The sequence below is a fragment of the Hydra vulgaris genome, chromosome 11, assembly GCF_038396675.1.
Source record: "Hydra vulgaris chromosome 11, alternate assembly HydraT2T_AEP".
Classification (NCBI taxonomy): domain Eukaryota; kingdom Metazoa; phylum Cnidaria; class Hydrozoa; order Anthoathecata; family Hydridae; genus Hydra; species Hydra vulgaris.
In genome coordinates, this window is record NC_088930.1 from 55450001 (window position 1) to 55471951 (window position 21951).

At 28.5% G+C, this 21951-nt stretch overlaps 1 protein-coding gene across 3 annotated transcripts in view; it reads left to right on the forward strand.

Annotated features, from left to right (window-relative positions):
* Nucleotides 1-21951, forward strand: part of LOC136086769 (uncharacterized) — a 95962-nt gene that overhangs the window by 4940 nt on the left and 69071 nt on the right. For all 3 annotated transcript variants that reach the window (XM_065809249.1, XM_065809248.1, XM_065809250.1), the window contains exon 4: nt 11239-11582. In XM_065809249.1, the coding sequence (XP_065665321.1) occupies nt 11469-11582 (114 nt within the window). In that variant the 5' untranslated portion in view covers nt 11239-11468. The remainder of the gene's footprint in view (nt 1-11238; nt 11583-21951) is intronic.

A 21951-nucleotide genomic window follows, 5' to 3' on the forward strand; every position in this document is an offset into this window, starting at 1 on the left:
TTTGTCGATTTATTTTAGAAAACATAGTCTAAAGTTTATTAGGCTGCTCAACCTGCCCTAGAAGGGTAAGTTGAGCAATTGTGTGGGGTAAGTTGAGCAATAAAAAAATAAATGCATTTCTGTGACAAATATTAACTCTGTCTTAAAACCAAAACATACCTTCCTTATAAATTAAATATATACTTCCAATTTTAACAATTTTAACAATTTTTTTTTTTTTTTTTTTTGTTAATTCACCTCTCCAAGGCGCAGAAGGCCACTACTTACGAGGAGGCTACTTAATTGTGGTTATAATCCTCTCTCAACTCTATAACTCCGAAACACGATACTTGAAGAACAAGGCCGCTGCGCGAAGAAACAAGTTGAGCGCGGTACTACCTGGGATGTGGTGGGGATCGAACTCGGAACCTCTCGCTTACGAAGCAAGCGCTCTACCACTACACCACTACCACAATTATTTAAGATATTAATATAAAAACTAATAATTTTGAGACTAAAATAAAAACAAAACAAAACTTTTTAATCTTAAAACTAAGCACAAGTTTTTTAACACATTTTTTAACAAAACTTGTTAATATTATGATAAAATAATAGCTAAACACTTAATGTTAGTTATCAATTTCCATTTTGCACTTAATGCAAAATATAATTTTGACTAGAATATGAATCACATTTTGAATGAGACCATTGATTGCAACCTTGACACTGGATCCAATTTTCTTCTGGTAGACTTTCAGAATAAGTTTCCCAACATACAAGACAAGTATAATCGTGTTCTGCACTTGTTATTAATTTTTTTGTCATTTTAGATTTTGTTTGATTGTTTTTTAACTTTTTTAATATACTAAGCAGTAGAATCTCCTTATTACCATGATCTGCAGAGGATTGACAGCAGGAACTTTTTTTTGGTTTCTTTAAAATTTCTTTCTTAGTTTTTTTGTTTGTTTCTTAACTTTTTTTAATATACTATGTAACTAAGTCTCTTGTTTACCATGCTCTTTATTATTACTTGAAAGAGATTGACAGGTAGATAATTTTTTTTTGTTTCTTAGTTAGCTGCTGTTTTAATATAACTCTTTCTGGAGTATCTGTTAGAATATCAAGTCTCTTGTTAAATCATCTTGTCAAATGTATCTTTCCTAATGCTGCTTTTGGGTAAGGTCGCACAGTTTCTGGAGAAAATGCTTTAGGAGTTTCAGGAATAGTAACGTCTCTTTATTAATACTATTTTTGAAAGATTGACCTGAAGATGATGTTTGACTTCAGAATGAGCTTTGTGTGATAGCTCAGATACGAGATTTGCTGGTTTTAAACGGTCTGTGACAAATGATATTATAAAATCATCATCAGCAAAAATGTTTGCATTGTATGGGTATACACCAGTTTTTTGAAAACCCTTTGTAATGTTAGTAAACATTATAACTAATGGCAATGAATCAGATTCAATTTTTGGTGTATCATAAATTGTTATGGCTTTTCCAGGATTGTTTCTCAGCCATGCCTCTTGTGCAACTGATAGGTACTTTTTAAAGGTCCAAACACTGATACATCTAGTGGCTGCAGCCTATGGCTGCACTGTGGTAGGAAAGACAACATGACTATTCCATACCCTTTTGCTAAGTTTAGTGTTTCAAAATGTAAGTGAGAAGAGTGATTGTCCAAAATCAACAGAATTGTTGCATGAAATGTTGCATAAATTTTTTGAATTCAATATCTGTAACCCAGCCACTGCAATTATCTACCTCAATACAGTCCGGTGGACCATTATTAGCAAAATAATCTTTGTAATTTTTTGCGAGAGAACATAAATGTCGGAGGCACTGTATTTCCTGAGGCAGATACAGCGGTTACCATTGTGACATTAGTGTCTCTTTCTCCAAATGTCATAGCATCAACATTTCTCTTGCCCTTTGCAGCCACAATTTTACTAGGTTTTACAACTGTAGATACACCAGTTTCGTCAAAAAAATGTTCTAACTGTTCCAACATACATTTTTCATTGGCAGAATAGTTAAATTTACAATTTCAACCTTAAAGAGGAATATAGGACTGTTAGTTGCCCTACATCAACTCTTTATAGTCAACCTATAATCTTATTCATTGTCACGGAAGGACAAGCAGAATAAATTAAACTTGAAAGATCTAGAATGCATCTAACTTTTGTGAAGGACTTCACTATTTTTTTAGAAATACCCAAGTATGGTGTATATCTAAAACATATTTACATTTTCTTATCATAGATAACAATGTTAGAAAATGCATTACAAAAAGTATGAATCCTTCCATGACAAATTTTGAGTAAAAAGTTTTTATTTATCGGCCGTATAAGTGATGACTTTCTTAAATTCTACCAAGTATTAGATTTTAGTGAACTTTACTAAGATTTAATTGCAGATTAAGCCAAATACATCGTAAACATTTTTTATAGGGATTGAATTTGGTGTCCTTCTGTGACAATTGGATTTCTTCTTAATTAAGTTCATTTTATAGTTAACTAATTTTTTAGCGTAACTATATTTTATGATAGGATTTTTTGTTCCTTTTTGCTTTCAAAAAAAAATAGTAAAGCCTGGTTCACAATCACAGAAGAAATATTTATTTAGACTAAATGAAACTAATAATGAGAAATACCTTAAAAAAGAAAGAGTCAAGAGAGTGAAAAAGAAAGTGAAAGAAGAGAGTGAAAGAAAGCAAAGTTAGAGCATTTAAAGCAAAATACAAAAGAATATGAGTCTAAGTTGAAAAAGGACAGAGAAAGAAAAAAAAGTCAGAAAGAGCTTTTAAAAAGAAACAGGTAAAAATGTTAAAATATCAGATTAAAATATCATTTTGAATTGAATTATTGAAAAACTATGCTATTTATTTTTATTTTTGTATGTTATTCATTATATGATTTATTATAATTCCTTATATATTTTATTAATATGTTTATTTTTACTCATTTTTTCTCTTTGGATAAGCATTATCTTGTTTTCAAATGGAAACAGTACACAATGATGGAACAACTAATCAAGTGGTATTACGTTCATTAGCCAAATTAAAGCGAGCTCTGCCAAAAAAAAGTCCACTTCAAGTTAAAGTTTTATCTGCTCTTGTGCAAAGTTTATCACCTAAAAAAAAAGCAACATTTTTTTTAATTCTAGAGGAAAGTTATCTTTTAAAGTTGGAAGGCCATCAATGATACAGGTAAACAAAGAAAAAGTAGTTCAATTTTTAGAACAACAGATACAAGCTATTGTTGCCCAGGCAGAAAAGAAACTATTTACTGTGGGAAATCTGACGGCGTCAAACTCTATCGTTCAAACAGTTACATGCTATTTACATTCAAATTTTCCAAGAACTACGAAAATAAACAACTCCACGAGATCCAGAGTGCCTATTTCATGAACATTTTACCATATTTACAGCAGCTTGTTACTTTCATAAAAGTATTACAGTTCAGAACAGTAAACTTGATAAAATTTTTAATTTGATGAAATTTCCAGTAGCAATTATATCAAATGAAAAGAAACATGATCACAATGTTGCATTTACAAACAACAACCGGCTTATAAGCATGATCAAGGGTATAGCTCCATCAATTTTCACTTTCCACTTCTGGAGTGACAGATGTGCTGGTCAGTTTTGATCTCAATTTGCCTTTTAGTCCTTCTTTTATTATCCTGAAAATATTGCATTGACTTGGAGTTATGGTGAGGCACATCACTTTAATGGACCCCATGATGAAATTGGTGGAACTATTAAAAACCAAGTTTACAAGGAAGTTTTGTCAGCTAAAGTTGTAATTAAAAATGCTAAACAGTTTTTTGAAGTAGCTGATCGGCTGTGTGACATTACTGTAATCTAATTAGACACAAAAGATATTGAGTCACCAAATTTTAATGATAGCATTTACACTCATGGAACTTTGAAGGTTCACCATGTTAGAAGATTAAATCTAAATTCAATTGATTTATACTTAAAAAGCACCTTTAAAAAATCATCAAATGTTTTTTAAATTGTTGACATGGGGAAAAAAGAATAGAGAAGCTGATGGAGAAAAAGAAAGTTATTGACAATGATGAAAAATCTATGAGGTCTATGTAAATTTTGTTTTCATTTGCTTAAAAAAGAATTATATGATAACTTCATTAATCTGTACTTTTTGTCCTTCCGTGACATGTCCTTTCATGACATCAAATGAATTTAATTGATTTGGAATAAAAAATTTTGTTCAATATTTGCCAAAAACACTTTTGTAAATTTAACTTAAAAGTCTTATACCTTTTTAAAGGAACTTTTTTTTTTGCTGTATCTCTATTAAGTTTGATAGAATTTAAAGTAGAAAGTTATTTTTATGGCCTTTCTATCGTTCCTTCTGTGACACAAGTTTTGAAGGCCTATAGCAGAAACTTTAGAACTCTACAAATAATATTTTTAATCCCAATTACAATTGTTTTAAAATATCATCAAAACCATCTATGCATTTTTTTTTTTTAAATTTACAATTTAGTGTATCCATTTCCTTCCGTGACAAAAACATTACTTTTCAACTCTGGCCATATGTTTATATATATATATATATATATATATATATATATATATATATATATATATACATATACAATTATATATATATATATATATATATATATATATATATATATATATATATATATATATATATATACATATATATATATATATATATATATATATATATATATACACGTATGTATATATATATATGTATGTAGATATATATATATATTTATATATATATATATATATATACATGTAAAGGATATATATATATATATATATATATATATATATATATATATATGTATATATATATAAATATAAATATATATACATGTATATATATTTATATTTATATATAATATATATATATATATATATATATATATATATATATATATAAATACATATCAACCATCGGAATTAGGAAAAATAAAGTCAGTAAGAATTTGCCAACCTTAATCTTTTAGAGGTTGGCATTTTAGAAGTTGGCAAAAAAAACTTTATATAAAGGTCTTACCATAAAATATAGAAATAAGGTCTGCAATTTTTTGCCGACCTTAAACACTTTCAGGTCAGCATTGCCGCATTCTGACCCTAATTCCGAGAACTAATATATACATATACATTAGGGTGGAGCTTATTTTAGCGAAAAATTTTTTTTTTTTAATTCTGATGGTCCTACCCTTTTAAGTTGTTTCTTTCAAGTAGAAAACATTCCTATGAAAATTTCAGCAAAAAATATTTATATTTAGAGGTAGCTCAAGTGCTCCAAAGTTTAGAAAGTTTTGAAAAATTTGACAGATTAAGAATAAATTAACGATTATTTTTCATTTCTTGTTACATCACAGTATTCATTATTGTTATAATTTTTGACAATCATTAATTAAACATAAACAAATTTAATAAATTTATTAGTTTCACAAACTATATTTTTGAGATACACAATACTCATACAACTTCATGTCGTATGAGTATTGTGTAAAATGCGCAGTTATTGTCATGTTATGCAATATAAAGTTTTTGATTAAAAATATAACTAAAATTAATTAACAATAACTCTTGAGTTTAAATGTTCTACTCTTTTGCTGGCTTCTTTACCAAAGTTTGCTTTCGGCTGTCTGGGTAGGCTTGACGATGTTCTTCCACAACTTGTAGCAGAAACTGGAGCTGGGATTCATTGCGAGTGATAAGTCTACTATACTCCTGGATTAGTACAACTCCTCGTTCTGCATGATCATTTACCACTTTCAACAATTTTACCATCTCTGTTGCTTGTTTGAAATCGTCATGTTCATTCCATAATTCAGGATCAACACTTAGAAATCCATCTGGTAATTCCATCATTGAAAAGAATTTCATAGATTTGGCAGTTAACTCTTTTACTACCGCCGTTTTAACAAAAATCTTTACACTGTGACCACAAATTTTTGTTTTTAACTAAAGTAAGTTTAACATTTAATCTCTAATTCATTAGTGTGGTCTTTTTACTTCTCCCCAGAATAAAGCAGTTATTTGCAATGAAATTTACACTTATTTGACTCTTAAAGGGATCTCAAAGTGCTAAGACAAGTTATGTTCATTTTAAAGAGAATAAAAAAAAAAATTTTTGGGCAGAATTTTTTTAAGTAAAAAAAAAACAATAAATGTGTACTAAGAAAAACAAACTTTGTTGTTTTACTCGAAGCTCGCCGTCTCCATCTTAGCCAATCTCTCAAAGACTTTAAAATATACGCCGCAATCTACAGACTTTATAATTTATTCCAGCGCATTTAATTCCAAAGAGTTTTAATAAATGACATCATTGTAGATTTTTGTTTTTTTTGAATCAATATTATTTGTTTTTGTTTTATTTGTTTTTTAAAATAAGCATTTGTTATCAATCTTATGACTTTCCTATAAATTTTGTAAAAAGCTAAACAAAAAAATGTTTTTGTAAAGAGTGCGCAAGAACCAAATAAATTTAAGATTTTTATGTTAAAATATAATAAATATAATAAACATTTAAAAAAGACGTTAATCACCTTATTATATATTCTGATATTATCTTTTTTCTTAATGGCTTAGAAAAAAAGATAAACAGCTTAGAAAAAAAGTTCACATTGTTTACATTAACAATGTGAACTTTTTTTCTAATGCCGTTTATCACTATAACGTATTTGTTATCCTATTGAAATGATATTTCAGAAGTTCTAAATTTTTAATTAATGAAGAATTTTGGTAAACGACGTAATTTATTAGAAATATTTGCTGAATTCTTAAATTTTTAGTTATAAAATATTTATAGATTTTACACTTAACAAATTTACAGACAGGTTTTTATTAATTAAAGCAATAATTAACGTTTTTATGACAATAATTCAAGACAGATGATGTTCAAAATTGTCATTGTGTTAAAGCGCGTTATAAAATATATTATATTTAATACTTCTCAATTTATGTCGTATTTGGCAAGTAAAATACTTGCCAAATACGACATAAATTTTAAACCTGTCTCTTAAAATTACAAATCAAAAAAATACTGACTGTATTTGTAATAGTTCAAAATATTTTTCTCGTTTTGTATTTCTTCCGTTTCTGCTTTTTTAAACTTTTTACCAGAGCTAGAGCAACAGCTACTTACTAGTAATTTTTTTTTTATGTGCGTTGAATGGATCACAAAAGCTTTCTGCCATATGAATGCATTTTCAAATATTTTTACTAGGTTTTTCAAATAATATTTTTAAGTTTGATAATTCAATGTCACAAGGTAAAGATATGATTCCTTTTTCTTTATTGCTTAAAATTTCTATAACATCTTGTTGGCCTTTGCATGCCTCAGATATCATTAAGCCAATAGAAAAGATCTTAATAAGATAATTTACTAGGTATGAACCATAATAAAGTAGTATTTCATAAAAGAAATAATCCCTCTTTCCTACTTAATTTTTTCTGTAAAAATACTGTTTTAATGTAGAAATAGTAATCAGTAATAGTAAAAATAATAATCTTTTTTAGATTCATTATTTAGCATGATGTTTTGCACTAGATATCGGTAATTTTAATTTATATACACCCAATTGTTAATTTTTTTAAATTCCAATACAATTTAACTAAATAATGTGGTTCTATAACTGAACTTTTAATGAACTATATAGTTGACAAAATTAAAAAAAAATGGATAAGTCCTGGAAAAACGCCCTTTTTATTAAAAGTTTCTAGAAATCCTGGAACTTTTTTCTGAAATAGTTAAATATTTTGTTATCATTTTTTTATCTTTTCCAGAGTTATTAATTTTGCATAGATTTTTACTGATTTTGATAATTATGTATTTTCTGTAGCGCAAAAATAAAATTTTTAATGTTACTGTCAGTAATGTTACTGTCAGTAATGTTACTGTCAGTAATGTTACTGTCAGTAATGTTACTGTCAGTAATGTTATTGTAAGTATTATTAACATCTACTAATTATTTAGTTATTTTTTATTTTTATATATTATAAATCAACTCTTTTTTTTCTGGTCAAGAAAAAATCAATTTATCATTGAAAAACTCAAAATTTTCCTTGAAAAGTTCTGAAAATATATTGGAAATTTGAATTAGCTATTGGCTTGCCACTCTGGTATCACACTTGGTCAGTTTTTATATAAAAATAAAGCAGGATGGGTTTTTAGTAGTTAAAAACATTAAGCAAGACTTCCTAAAATATAACATTTATATTATATATTTTTATCTTTTATAGAGTCTATAAACCAAATTTAATTTACTTGATCAGAATTTTATTAGCAAGATTTTTTTAATAATTTATTCAAAAGTGAAATTATTGTTCTATATGTTACTCTTGTTTTTCCAGTTCCAAAAATTTGAACGGGGGTGTTTTGAAATATTGGGCTCCAAAAGTTAAAAACTGTTTAACATTTTGAACCAAAATTTTTTTTGCAAATTTTTTTTTTGTAACATGCAACAGTCAAAGAAGTTTGAAGAAAACATGGTTGCGTGCTTCAAAATTTCCTGAATTTTGGATGATTTGATGTGGAATTACCCATATACATTATATTTAATTTCGAGGGTATCTATACTCCTCTAAAATATTGTATTAAAATCAATATAAAAATAGAGTTGCATCCATAAAAAATATTCTTAATAATAAGTTTATCAACACTTACCTTTATATATATTTTTTGATTTATTAGGACTTATAAACAAACAAGAATGAGAACAACAACAACAATTAAGACTCTAAATGAATCTTTAGTCTGTTTAGACTGGGTATTTTTTATCATAGAATATTATAAACCTGAAAAGGATTTTTTAAAGCAATCAGGTTGTAAGTTTGTTACAAATGGTTGCCTTAAATGTGAAATCAAACGTATTGACAATTCCAGTAAGTGTGCATTGGTATTAAACTGAAAATGGTTACAACCACTTCTTTCTTAAAATTTGGTCAAATGTTTTACTGATAATGGTTAATATTAATTAATTTTTTTTGATTTGAATTAAACTAAAAGTTAAAAAATATAAAGTGTCATTTTTTCATAATGTCAGCTAAGATAAAAGGATACAAGAATATTTTTAATGGTATTTTTTAAATGTTTATATAAGACTGTGCAGTAAGACTTTCTTTAAAATTTTTTTTCCATTGGACAATATTTAAAATTTTTTTTAACTTTAAGTTAGTTTTATTTGTGTTATTTATCTATATGTAAATATATAAATATATATATATATATATATATATATATATATATATATATATATACATATATATATATATATATATATATATATATATATATATATATATATATATATATATATATATATATATATATATATATATATATATATGTATATATATATATATATATATATATATATATATATATATATATATATATATATATATATATATATATATACAGTATGCGACAAAAGTGTTTACATGTTTTTGAAAAATATTCTTTTTTAAAATAAATGATTGAAATACATGTTTATATATCAATATATATATACCAAAATAAAGGTAATTCATTGTAGTTTCATGTTTTGAGCCTGAATTTAAATGAATGAGCAAATTATTTATTGAAACAAAATGTCAGATGTAAACAGTTTTGTCGCGATTTATGCTATTAATAATTTTAATGCGAAATTAATACTTAGTGTAGCCTCCACGACTTCTAATGACTGCTGCAATTCTCGCAGGCATGCTACCAATCAACTTCTTGCATTCTTCAACAGTTATCAAACTCCAAACATACTCAACTCGTTCCCATAATTCTTGTCGACTGGCTGCTCTTGTTTCATAATTATAAACTCGATTTTTCACAATAGACCAAAGATTCTTGATCGGGTTAAGATTGGGACTTTGCGCAGGCCACTCTAGAATCTTAAATTTCTTCGAATTTAGGAATTCTAATGTGATTTTTGCCTTGTGCTTTGGATCATTGTCTTGCATAAAAAGTGTCGAACAAATTTGCTTTCGCCATCCTCGTAAACTAGGCAAATAGCCATTGTTTAAAATGTCAATATAATGTTTCGCGTCCATTATTCCATCAATTTTTACGATTTTACCAACACCAGATGAAGAGAAACATCCCCAAAACAACAACTTTCCGCCGCCATATTTTACTGTTGGAATAAAGTCACGATCAGAAATTCCTTCTCCAGCTTTTTTCCATACATATCGAATGCCATCAGAGCCAATCAAGTTAATCTTGCTTTTGTCTGTCCAAATCACCTTACTCCACTCAGCAAAAGTCCAGTTTTCATACTTCTTTGCAAATTCCAATCGTTGTTTACGATGTTTCGGTGTTAGTAGTGGTTTCTTGATCTTCTTTTTTGCTTTGAATCCAATTCTTTTGAGTTCTCTCTGCACTGTTCGAGTACTTACAACTGTACCTTGAGCATTATTTAATTGTTTCTTTACATTATGTTCTGATTTTGCTTTATTTGTCATGATTAATCTAGAAATTGTTCTCTGATCTTGAGTAGTGAAAATTTTCTTGCGTCCATTTTTGTTGCATTTCTCCTCTATATCGTTTCGCTTCTTAATTTTATAGACTAAACAATAAGATATATTAAGTTCTCGTCCTATCTCACGAAGAGACAATCCTGATTTAAGCTTCTGAACAGCTAAATTTCCATTTCTTTCGACACTTTCTTCATTCTTTCAATTATAATTTTTCTGTTGTTTACATTACGAAATTTAAGTTTAAATAAACCGTTTATTACTAATTGAGATATGTTTTATTTAAACAAATTAAAAATATAGCCACAAAGTATTAATTTCGCATTAAAATTAATAATAGCATAAATCGCGACAAAACTATTTTTATCTGACATTTTGTTTCAATAAATAATTTGCTATAAACACTTCTCATTCATTTATATATATATATATATATATATATATATATATATATATATATATATATATATATATATATATATATATATATATATATATATATATATATATATATACAGTATGCGACAAAAGTGTTTACATGTTTTTGAATATATATATATATATATATATATATATATATATATATATATATATATATATATATATATATATATATATATATATATGTACATACATACATACATACATATATATATATATGTGTGTGTGTGTGTATGTTTATATATATGTTTATATATATTTAGGTATGTGTATATATATATTAATATATAAAAATATATACATATAATTATGGCTATTATTTCTATTAAGTTGGCCTGCTGTAATTACTGCTGATCCTATTGAAGAAAATGGAGCTCATATTGATCTTTATAAAGATGGAACAGGTGATCCACATTATTACCATGTTGAGTTTTTAGGAAAACCTCGCTCTCATGCTTGGATCTTAGCTCGATACATTGAAAAATATAGCATTGCTTCTACTGATTTGTTTTTCGATGCTAAAATAAAAGATAGTAAGAAGATAAAAGATCGTCTTCAATATGCCAATCAAGAAACATCGCTTAAGCTCAATCTGTCACCAAAAAAAAGATTGCAATCAACGGTGTTCAAATATAAATCTGCACATAAAAAAAAGTCTATGGTTACCCAAAAAGGTAAATATATTAGTGCAAATCTGCCTAACTAGCATTGGATTGTACTGCGTTGAGTTTTATTCATGTTTTTTGTAATGTCAACAATAGATATTTGGTGTTAATGTTATTAATTTCCAATTATAGTAGCCAATGCTAGTACATGGGTTTATTCTATCCCAAACTATATATATATATATATATATATATATATATATATATATATATATATATATATATATATATATATATATATATATATATATATTATTATATATATATATATATATATATATATATATATATATATATATATATATATATTATATATATATACATATACATATATACACAGTCTGCGAAATTCAGGTTGGCATTTGGCAATGTTGACGCAAAAGCCGACCTATCTTTGATTTAAGACGGCATACAACTGCCAACCTGAATATCCTAAAGTGTCAGCATGCAAATTGAAATACATGTAAAAAATATATAATATTCGTTAAATATTAGTTTATAATTTATTTATTGTAATTACTTGCTTTTCAAGTTTGACATGTTTTATTAAAACAAAAATTGATTCATTTTTTTTAATTCATTTTTTCTTTGTTTTTCAAATTTATTCAAGGTTCATTTAAATTTAAAAAATATTACTTTTTAAATGCATGTTGTTCTCACGCTTTTTTAATTGGAATTTAATTATTATTTTATTAAGTTTAAAAATCTAATTTTAATTTATTTTATTAATTAAAACTGTTCATTTACATGTTTATGGTTTTTTAATATTATTTAAGATCAGAAAGTCTATTACGAAAGTTTAGTCCTGGTATAGTTATGTTAAACACATGCGGAGAAGAAACATTAATTACAAAACTTTTTTTTAATTTGATAGAAGTTAAGGCTTCTGTTAAATCCATTTATATTGTAACAGAGAGCAAAAAATCCAATTTTTTTTTTGGAGACCTGAATTCAGCTAAAGTCAGCACGCTAATGCCGACCTGAAATCCTTCAAATTTTTCATTTTGCTTGATCTTCCTGATGATCCAGCAATGGTTTCACCATTGCTGGATCATCAGGAAGAGTTACTAAATCTCAAAAAAAATTCAATTTATATAAAAAAATATTTTACAGGAAGTTATAAATTATTATAACTAAAAATAAAAATTAAATTTTTTTTTTTTTATACATATTCTTTAATAAATGGAGTGGGAAATTTTGTTTAACTTTTAAACTACAGGATCAGAGGTGGGGCTAAAGTTCTTGAGCATCATCTTAACAGATGCCCCCGGCAGGAGGCTATTTCAGTATGACGTAAGACTGCTTATACTGCTTATAAGATGAGCAGTCTTATGTCATACTGAAATCTTATACTGCTTGTTTAGATGAGCAGTCTTATGTCATACTGAAATAGCCTCCTGCCGGGGGCTTCAGTACATACATCCACTGACAAATAGCCTGACTAGCAGCAGAGTGCTGCTACATCAACTGAGGGTTTGGCATGGGGCAGCAATCTTTTCTTTCATTATTCTTTGTTTTTTTCTTCTATTCCTGAAAAAGCCGTATCTTTTTAGATACGCAAAAGAAGTGAGCTCATTTAGCTCATATAAAGATGCCATAGTTTATATATATATATATATATATATATATATATATATATATATATATATATATATATATATATATATAAAATTAGTAAAAACACTTATCTAACCTTTATCTTCAATATTATGTTTCACCATCAGTAGGTTCATCAGGAAGAATGTCTAAACATAAAAAAATTTCAAATTATAGAAAAATTATTTCACAGGAAGTTAGGAATTGTTATAATTAATTATGCAATAACTGTAGTATTTTGCAACCAGGATGTTGCATCAACTACATTAGATAATTAAAAAATCATAAAAAGAATTCTGTAGAATTAGGACAAATTTTGTACTGGTCATTTGTTTTTTTATTTTTTAAAAATAACTTTATTTCATTTCTGCATTTAGAAATTAAATTTAAAAAATTATTTTTTATAATAAAATTTTTAACATAATTTTTTAATAACATAATTTAAAAATAACATCAAGAAGAGTGCAGTCTTGAAATGAAGGAAAGCGATATAGAACAAAGAGAAAGGCGATAGAGTGAAGTGGTGCTAAATGAAAGCACATGAAAGAATAGTCTGTGGATTCAAACCTAGTTTCACCACAAATGGGTGAATTTTTACGAATGTAAATGCCCTGGCCAAGCAAGTGACTATTGGACCCTATACGAATTAAAGGAAGTTAACCATCAACACTAACATCATTCATTTCCTCGCATGGTGCAATAGTGAATGGATGCATTTGAGCAAACGTTTAGGAATTCCTGATATAGTGTCAGGAATTGTCATACAATATATGAGAGCTGCAGAAAAAAAGTCAACGGATGGAGTAGTCCGAGTTGTTCGGCCCACATTGTGCAGTCAAATAGAGTTTTGTGGAAAAGGGCCAGATTAGCAGGGATAGAACTGGATGCCGCCAGGAAGTACTGTGAGGTTAAGAGGGTGATCAAAGTTGGCAATCAAACCAATGGAGGCGCCCTTAAGACTATAGCAGAGTCCTCGGTGAACCGGCACTGGTTATTGGAAAAGAATATAAGATCTGCTAACAAAATTCTAGTCATGCGGTAGTGGTGTAGTGGTAAGAGCGCTCGCTTTGTAAGCGAGAGGTTTGGAGTTCGACTCCCACCATGTCCCTGTAAGTACCGCGCTCAACTTAATTTCTCCGCGCAGCGGCCTTGCTCGGCAAGGTTCGTGTTTCGGAGTTAAAGAGTTGAGAGAGGGTTGTACCACGAATAACAACTAAAAAATAAAAAATAAAAAACACAAAAAAAATGAGTAGCCTCCTCGACTGTAGTGGGCCCCCCTCGGGCCTTGGGGAGGTGAGTAATCTAAAAAAAAAAAAAAAAAAAAAAAGTTTGGAAGGCAATGGCAGGAGTGATTCCAACAAAGATCAAACTGTCAAGAGGCATAGCCGACCAGACTCTCAAAAAATGTTGGTGTTGTGGTTTAACAGCAGAAACATACTCAAAAGTTATCTACTTTGTGATAAACTTGCTAAAGAGCTAAGACTCAATGGTGAGCCAAGCAGACGGGTGTGGCGCAGAATGTGTCTCTGGGAATGGCAAGCGTTACAAGCCCAATATTGTTGTAAAAGATGATGGTGTGATTACTGTCATCGATATGGCATGTTTGTACAAGAAATCGGAAAGACCTCTAACTCAATGCGAAGATGCAAAAATTGCTAAATACGAGCCACTCAGGCTTGATAGGAGTTGGACTCAAGAACTGATGCGGTAGTGGTATTGTGGTAGAGCGCTCGCTTTATAAGCGAGAGGTTCCGAGTTTGATCCCCACCATGTCCCTGGTAGTACCGTGCTCAACTTGTTTTCTCCGTGCAGCGGCCTTGTTCATCAAGGTTCATGTTTTGGAATTATAGATTTGAGAGAGGGTTATAACCACAAGTAGCCTCCTTATCTGTAGTGGCCTTATCGGCCTTGGGGAGGTGAAGTAACAAAAAAAAAAAAAAAACTTGAGGAAAATAATAGCAGAGGTGCTGAGGAGATATCGGTTTATAGGTATTGCTGTAGGGGCAGTTGGAACAATTATGCGTAAAACCCAGCAGATACTTATCAAGTTGAATCTAGTCGAGGTTGGAAGACCGTTATAAATAATTGAATGTAATGAAAGTGCCCAAATTTTTAGGCATCATCTTTTGGTATCAAGACTTAAAAATTTGCGGTGAATGCCTGAAGTAGCTGGGACAATGATGTACAAGCTCGTAGTGCGACTTGCTGCACGTGGTTGAGCAATTAGCCCGATGAGTGCATGTCAAGACGGTCGAGAGTATGATCAGTGGAGCTGACTTTCCAGACAACTTATGCGGGTTCGTGTACTGTGGATACAACACCTAGTATAATATGCGAAGGGTTCCATTTTTTTCTTTTTTTTCTTTTTCTTTTTTTTGTTATTCACCTCCTCAAGGCCAAGAAGGCCACTACAGATGAGGAGGCTACTTAATAGTGGTTTATAACCCTCTCTCAACTCTATAACTCGGAAACACAAACCTTGACGAAAAAGGTCGCTGCGTGGAGATACAAGTTGAGCGCTGTACTACCAGGGACTATCTATCTATCTAGTACAGGGATAGCGATCCATGGGAGTGTACTAATAGTTGGAGGTAGTCTGATGCCGCTGTTGAGCCTGCCGTCAACTCTTGTAAGTTATCGTCTTTGGCAGGCCTTGGACCACTTTATGCTGGCCATCAATCTGTCATCGACTAACATGATGATTTGCGAGAAAAACCCATGCTTTGTCACTTATGTGAGGATAAAATCTCTTTTCCATATGATCCTTTGAAGGATCATATGGAAAAGAGATTTTATATATATATATATATATATATATATATATATATATATATATATATATATATATATATATATATATATATATATATATATATATATATATATATATATAACAATATAAAACTGAAAAAAAAAAGATAGAAAAAAATAAAAAAAAGAAATATAAATAATGAAAAGATATATAGATATATATAATATATATATATATATTTATATATATATATATATATATATATATGTATATAAATATATATATAAATATATATATATTTTTTTTTGTTTTTGTAACTTCACCTCCCCAGGCCCAGAAGGCCACTACAGACGAGGAGGCTACTTAATTTTGGTTATAACCCTCTCTCAACTCTATAACTCCGAAATTAAGTTTCATGACTAACGGCAGTCATCAACATTAAATTAAAAAAATTAAAAATTAAATGTTAATATTACAATTAAAATTGTGATAGCGTGAGTTCTTATAAATTTGGAGACAAATAAATTAAATTACTTATAATTTAAATTAAAATAATTTATGTATATATATATATATATATATATATATATATATACATATATATATATATATATATATATATATATATATATATATATATATATATATATATATATATATATATATATATATATATATATATATATATATATATATTAGTAGAAAATCACTTAACAAAAATTTTTTTCCATTTTACACTGTGTTTCATCAACAAAGATTCATCAGAAATGAATGATCAAATTAATAAAACTTCAATTTATACCAAAAATTAAATTGCAGGAAGTTGCAAATGTCTTAACTACTGTAAATTTTCACACATTTGTGGAATTTGCTGACACTATTATAAAAACAATTCTTTAGAAATGATTACTTATGCTACTTTTATAAATGTTTTTTTTAAAAAGAGTAGTTAATGTAAATATTAATTGAACTCATTTATTTTTATAGTTTTTTAGGAGAAACTTATTTTGGTGCCTACATTTAGAAATTAATTCCGATCTTTTGTTTAATAAGCATTCTTGATTTGCATGTGTAATTATTTCAAATTTTTCTTGTAGGCATAGTATGCATTTTTTGGAAATATTGTTATATGCAGGCGCTGTTTTAAGGATAGACCAATTCAGTATAAAATCATCAATATTTTCTTCTTTTAATTCCCATATATATTTTGACAGCATGGTGTCTTTTGAATACTTTTTATTTTTGAAAGATTGCTTATGATTGGCAAAACGTTTTTTCCATTCACCCTCTGTTATGCCAATATATTGTTTATCAGGTACATTCTTAGAAGAAACAACACATTTATATACCACATTTTTTGATAAACAACTTCCACTCATTGGACAATTGATTTTTTGTTTACAATTACAATTTTCTGTAGTTTTTTCATTTAGGATTTCTTTTTTGTTTAACAAAGCCTTATTGTGACCTTTTATAATTCTTTCCATATTTTTTGTGCAACTGTAGCTAACTTTAATTGTATTTCGATTAAAAATTTTATATAATTTATTAGAGGGCGGGAAATGCTTATCGACTAATTTTAAAAACACTTTTCCTATGTTAGTAGAAACATTTTTGCTATATGGGGGGTTGAACCAAATTACATTTCTAGTTCTATTTCGTTTTTTTGTATTCTTTTTTTCAGGGTCAAATTTTAGTTCAAAATTTTCAAAACCACTTTTTTTAAGGGCATCTTCAAATATTCGTTTAGAGGAATTGAATACATTTTCATTTGAGGAGTTTTGGTTTAGTCTGTTATTAATTGAAATCAGGATTTGCTTTAGAATTTGGGGTGGATGGTTAGATTTAATATTAATATATAATAGTTCATCGTTTGGTTTTTTGAAAGGCTTATATGAATTTTCAGAGAGGTTAAATTTGACATCAAGAAAATTCACAGTTTTTAAATTTATATTTATTTCGATTTGAAAGCCAATATTTTAAAAAATTTTTATAATATCTTTTCTAATTTTGTCGAGCTGTGGACCAGATTTTCCACGCATTACTAATAAACCATCGTCGCGATAAAGGCCTAAATCTTTTATATTGATTATTTTACTTAACAAATCTAAAATATATAGTCCAACAAATTCACAAATTTCTGCTCCATCATAACTGCCCATTGTTACATCAAAGCAGTCATGTATGTTTTTCTTCCAAGTTTCCTTATTAAAATAAAGTAAGGTTTTTCTACAATGTTTTATTATACGGATTGTGTCAACAGGAATAACTGTGTGGCTTTTTGCAAATTCAATAGTCTTATCTAAAATATCTGCGGTTATTGAGGGGTAGAAATCATTAATGTCAAATTGGATAAATGTACAGTCATTTTTATTTTCGATTATGGAGAACCAATTTATAACATTAGTGGTATTTTTCCACTGTTGCAAATTTAATTTATTTCTAAGAATATTGTTAATTTTGTCCAATTTAATTTTGCTTACATGTTCAATCTCACTTTTTGAGGGAACCAATAACTAGGGATGGCAATCCCGGGATCCCAAAATCCCGGGATTACAGACAAATTCATGATCCCGAAATCCCGGGATTAGTCTCTAAAATTTCCCGGGATTTCGGGATTGTAATAAACAATAAATAAAAACAAAAATTGATTAAACTTAATTTATTTATTTAAAATGTCTAAATTTTCGCTATAAAATTTGTTGAGCTGCTTATTCTCCATGCAATGTTTTCCTTTTATTTTTTAAATTCTTAACATTGGCGTGATTGTCACAAGTTCTTTAACATTAAAAGTTATCAAATACGGAAGGTATATTAAATAAACTTTATTTATTAATTCGAAGTATAATTGTTTTCACATAAGTTCATTTTGAATTATGAATAAAGATAATTAGTCAATAAATAGCTTAAAATATAACTTTTTTTTTTCAATAAGATAGAAATTAGTCTAATATCATGACTAACTACGCTGAATTCAACAGCACAAATCTCATATGGAAACATTTTTTAAAAGGAGCAGATGAAACAGCCTTATGCAAAGTAATTACATGCAAAAAAATATTAAAAATTGCTGGTGGTTCAGCGAAAGGTCTTCATACCCATTTACTTTCCATACATAAAATTAAATTAACATCGCAGGAATCAAGTTTATCCACGACACCTTCAACTTCAAAAGAATTATTAGAACCGAAAAATAAAAAACCGAAAATCACAAGTTATTTTCCAACAACATCGAAAAAAGATGAATGCCTACCTGAAGTATTTGCCCGTATGGCAGCAAAAGATGGTATATCATTTAATACAATTTGCAACTCTTCTGATATACGAGCTGGGTTAGTTGCACGAGGCTTTAAAAATGTCCCAAAATCACGAAACACTATTCGAAAAATGGTGTTAGACTACTATGAACAGGTTAAAAAACTAGTTATAAAGGAAATAATTGATCAAATATCAAGAGGCTTCAAGTTTTCCTTAACGCTTGATGAGTGGACTTCTTTTGGAAACTGCAGATACATGAATGTGAACGTACACGAGTTGAAAAGTTATTGGAATATAGGTTTGATTCGCATTTTAGGATCTATGCCAGCAGAAAAGTGCGTTTTACTTCTAAACGAAAGACTCAACAATTTTAAAATAAAACTTGAGGACAATATCATTGGTATTACCACGGATGGTGCAAGCGTCATGAAGAAACTTGGAAAAATTATAGAAAGTGATCAACAACTATGCTTTGCCCACGCTCTACAGCTGGCAGTAATATCAGTTCTTTATAAAAATGACCCCAATTACTTGGAAATCGATGAAATTTTAGATGATGAGCACACTACCTTTGCAAGTTTAGAGAACCACAGTGATGAAGAAAAAGATAATGATTGTATTAATGACTATGCTTCTGAAGAGGAAGATTGTATTCAAGATTCAAATAATTCATTTTTGTTTAATGAAACCTCTGAGGTTACTATTAAACACCAAGTTTTTGGACCTGTTATAACAAAGGTCAGGAAAATTGTAAAAATCTTTAAAAGGTCCCCAACCAAAAATGAAAATTATTTACAAAAGTACGTAAAAATTGAGTTTGGAAAGGTCATCCATTTGATTATGGATTGTAAAACCCGATGGAGCAGCTTATTGCTTATGCTTGAAAGATTTGACAAATTAAAATATTGTGTTAAAAAGGCATTTCTAGATTTAGAATTGGATTCCAAAATTGACGATTCAATTAAGATGGACGAAAATGAATATAAAATTGTATCTGATTTAGTAGCACTTTTGACTCCTGTTAAAGCCACTGTGGAAGCACTTTGTCGACGAGACGCAACTTTAATTACAGCTGACATTGCATTAGAGTTTATGTTGACCAAAATAAAACAACAAAAATCTGAAATCGGGAATAAACTGTATGCTGCTTTGAGTCACCGAATTAAAGAGAGGAGAACACCATTAAGTAGCTTAGTTTATTATCTTCATAATGGCCAGGTTACATCAACGAAAATCACAGATGTTTTTGTACCAAATACAAGTAATCAAAATAAAAAGATTATAGTAAGCATGATAAAGCGTTTTCATCCCGCAGATATAGCATCAGCAGCAGACAGCAGTTGTGATGTTCAGCTAAACCAGGTTTTAAGAAGCGACGAAGGCGATAAGAAAGTCAAAACAATTAGTGAACAATTAAACGAAGTTATGGAAAAAGGATTGCTAGCTATACGAACAACACCTATAAGGGTAGAAAGTATAACTTCTAAGATTCAAAAAGAAATGTTTTTATTTGAAAGTGGTGGCACAAGAGGTGATCACCTTCAAAAAGTGTATAACTATATTCTATCTATACGACCAACAAGTGGAGAGACTGCACGAGCATTCTCAGCCGCTGGGTTTTTATGCTCTAAAAATCGAACACGATTATTTAGACGTATGATTATTAGGACTTTACTAAACTATTTCTATATATATCTATTCTATGCCACACTGTCTTATTCTATACTTTTTCCTTATAAATATATCCTAGCTTTCCGTAACCATTAAATGCAGGTCTTTACTAAACCTACTATTTCTCTACATATCTATTCCACACCAATCATTTCTATACCTATTCTTTTTTTACTTCAATATTTTTTAGTAAAATAATTTATTCTAAGAAATTGCTTTAAGAGCAAAAAAATTAACATGTACACCTTTTCCGCTTACATTGAGTTTATAAGAGATTTATAATTAGGTTTGTTTTTCTCCTAAATGCATATAATTAATAGCTCATTAATTGACATCATATACTCAAAAATTTTGGCTTCAATGATTTACAAAAAAGCAGCGTATATATCCTATTTAATGGTCTTATTAGTCCAAACAAAAATTTTCCGCTTTTTTCTAATTAGGGTTACAAATACTATAATGGGGACTGCTCTAAAGAGCTAGCTTCTCTTGTGCAATCTACTAAAATTCATTCTCGTGTTACTTGTCATTATTAATTAAGTCTCATTACCTCTATTAATTAAGTCTCATCCTTTTTCTGTGACTGTTCCTAAGTGCTCCAAAAACTCTTATTCGTCTAGTTTTTTTTCTTGAACATCAGTTCATTGGAATTTGCTTCCTTCATCTTGTTTTCCTGATTCATATAATTTGCAATCCTTTAAGTTGTCTGTCAATCGTTATCTTGCTCTACAATCTTCATCTTTTCTCTTCCAGTAACTTCCAACTTTAATTAGTGGTTGCTTGCAGCCTTGTTGGAAGCGAAGATGTTTAAAAAAAAAAAAAAAAGTGTAAATGACTTGCTAAGAAGAAGACGGCATAATTTTAGCAATCAGAAATTATCAAGAGAGAAGGGCAAATCTAAAATTGAAGTTTTAAACTTGGATGAGAAAATTTATTTCGTGATTTTTCAATATTGTGAATTTTTTTAAATGCATTAACATACAAAAAAAATTCAAAACAAAACAGCTTGAGCAAAAAAGACTATTTTAAAAAAGATTAAAAAAGATTAATTATTAGAAAAGTTCACTTATATTACAAATGATCCTAAATAAAACATTATAT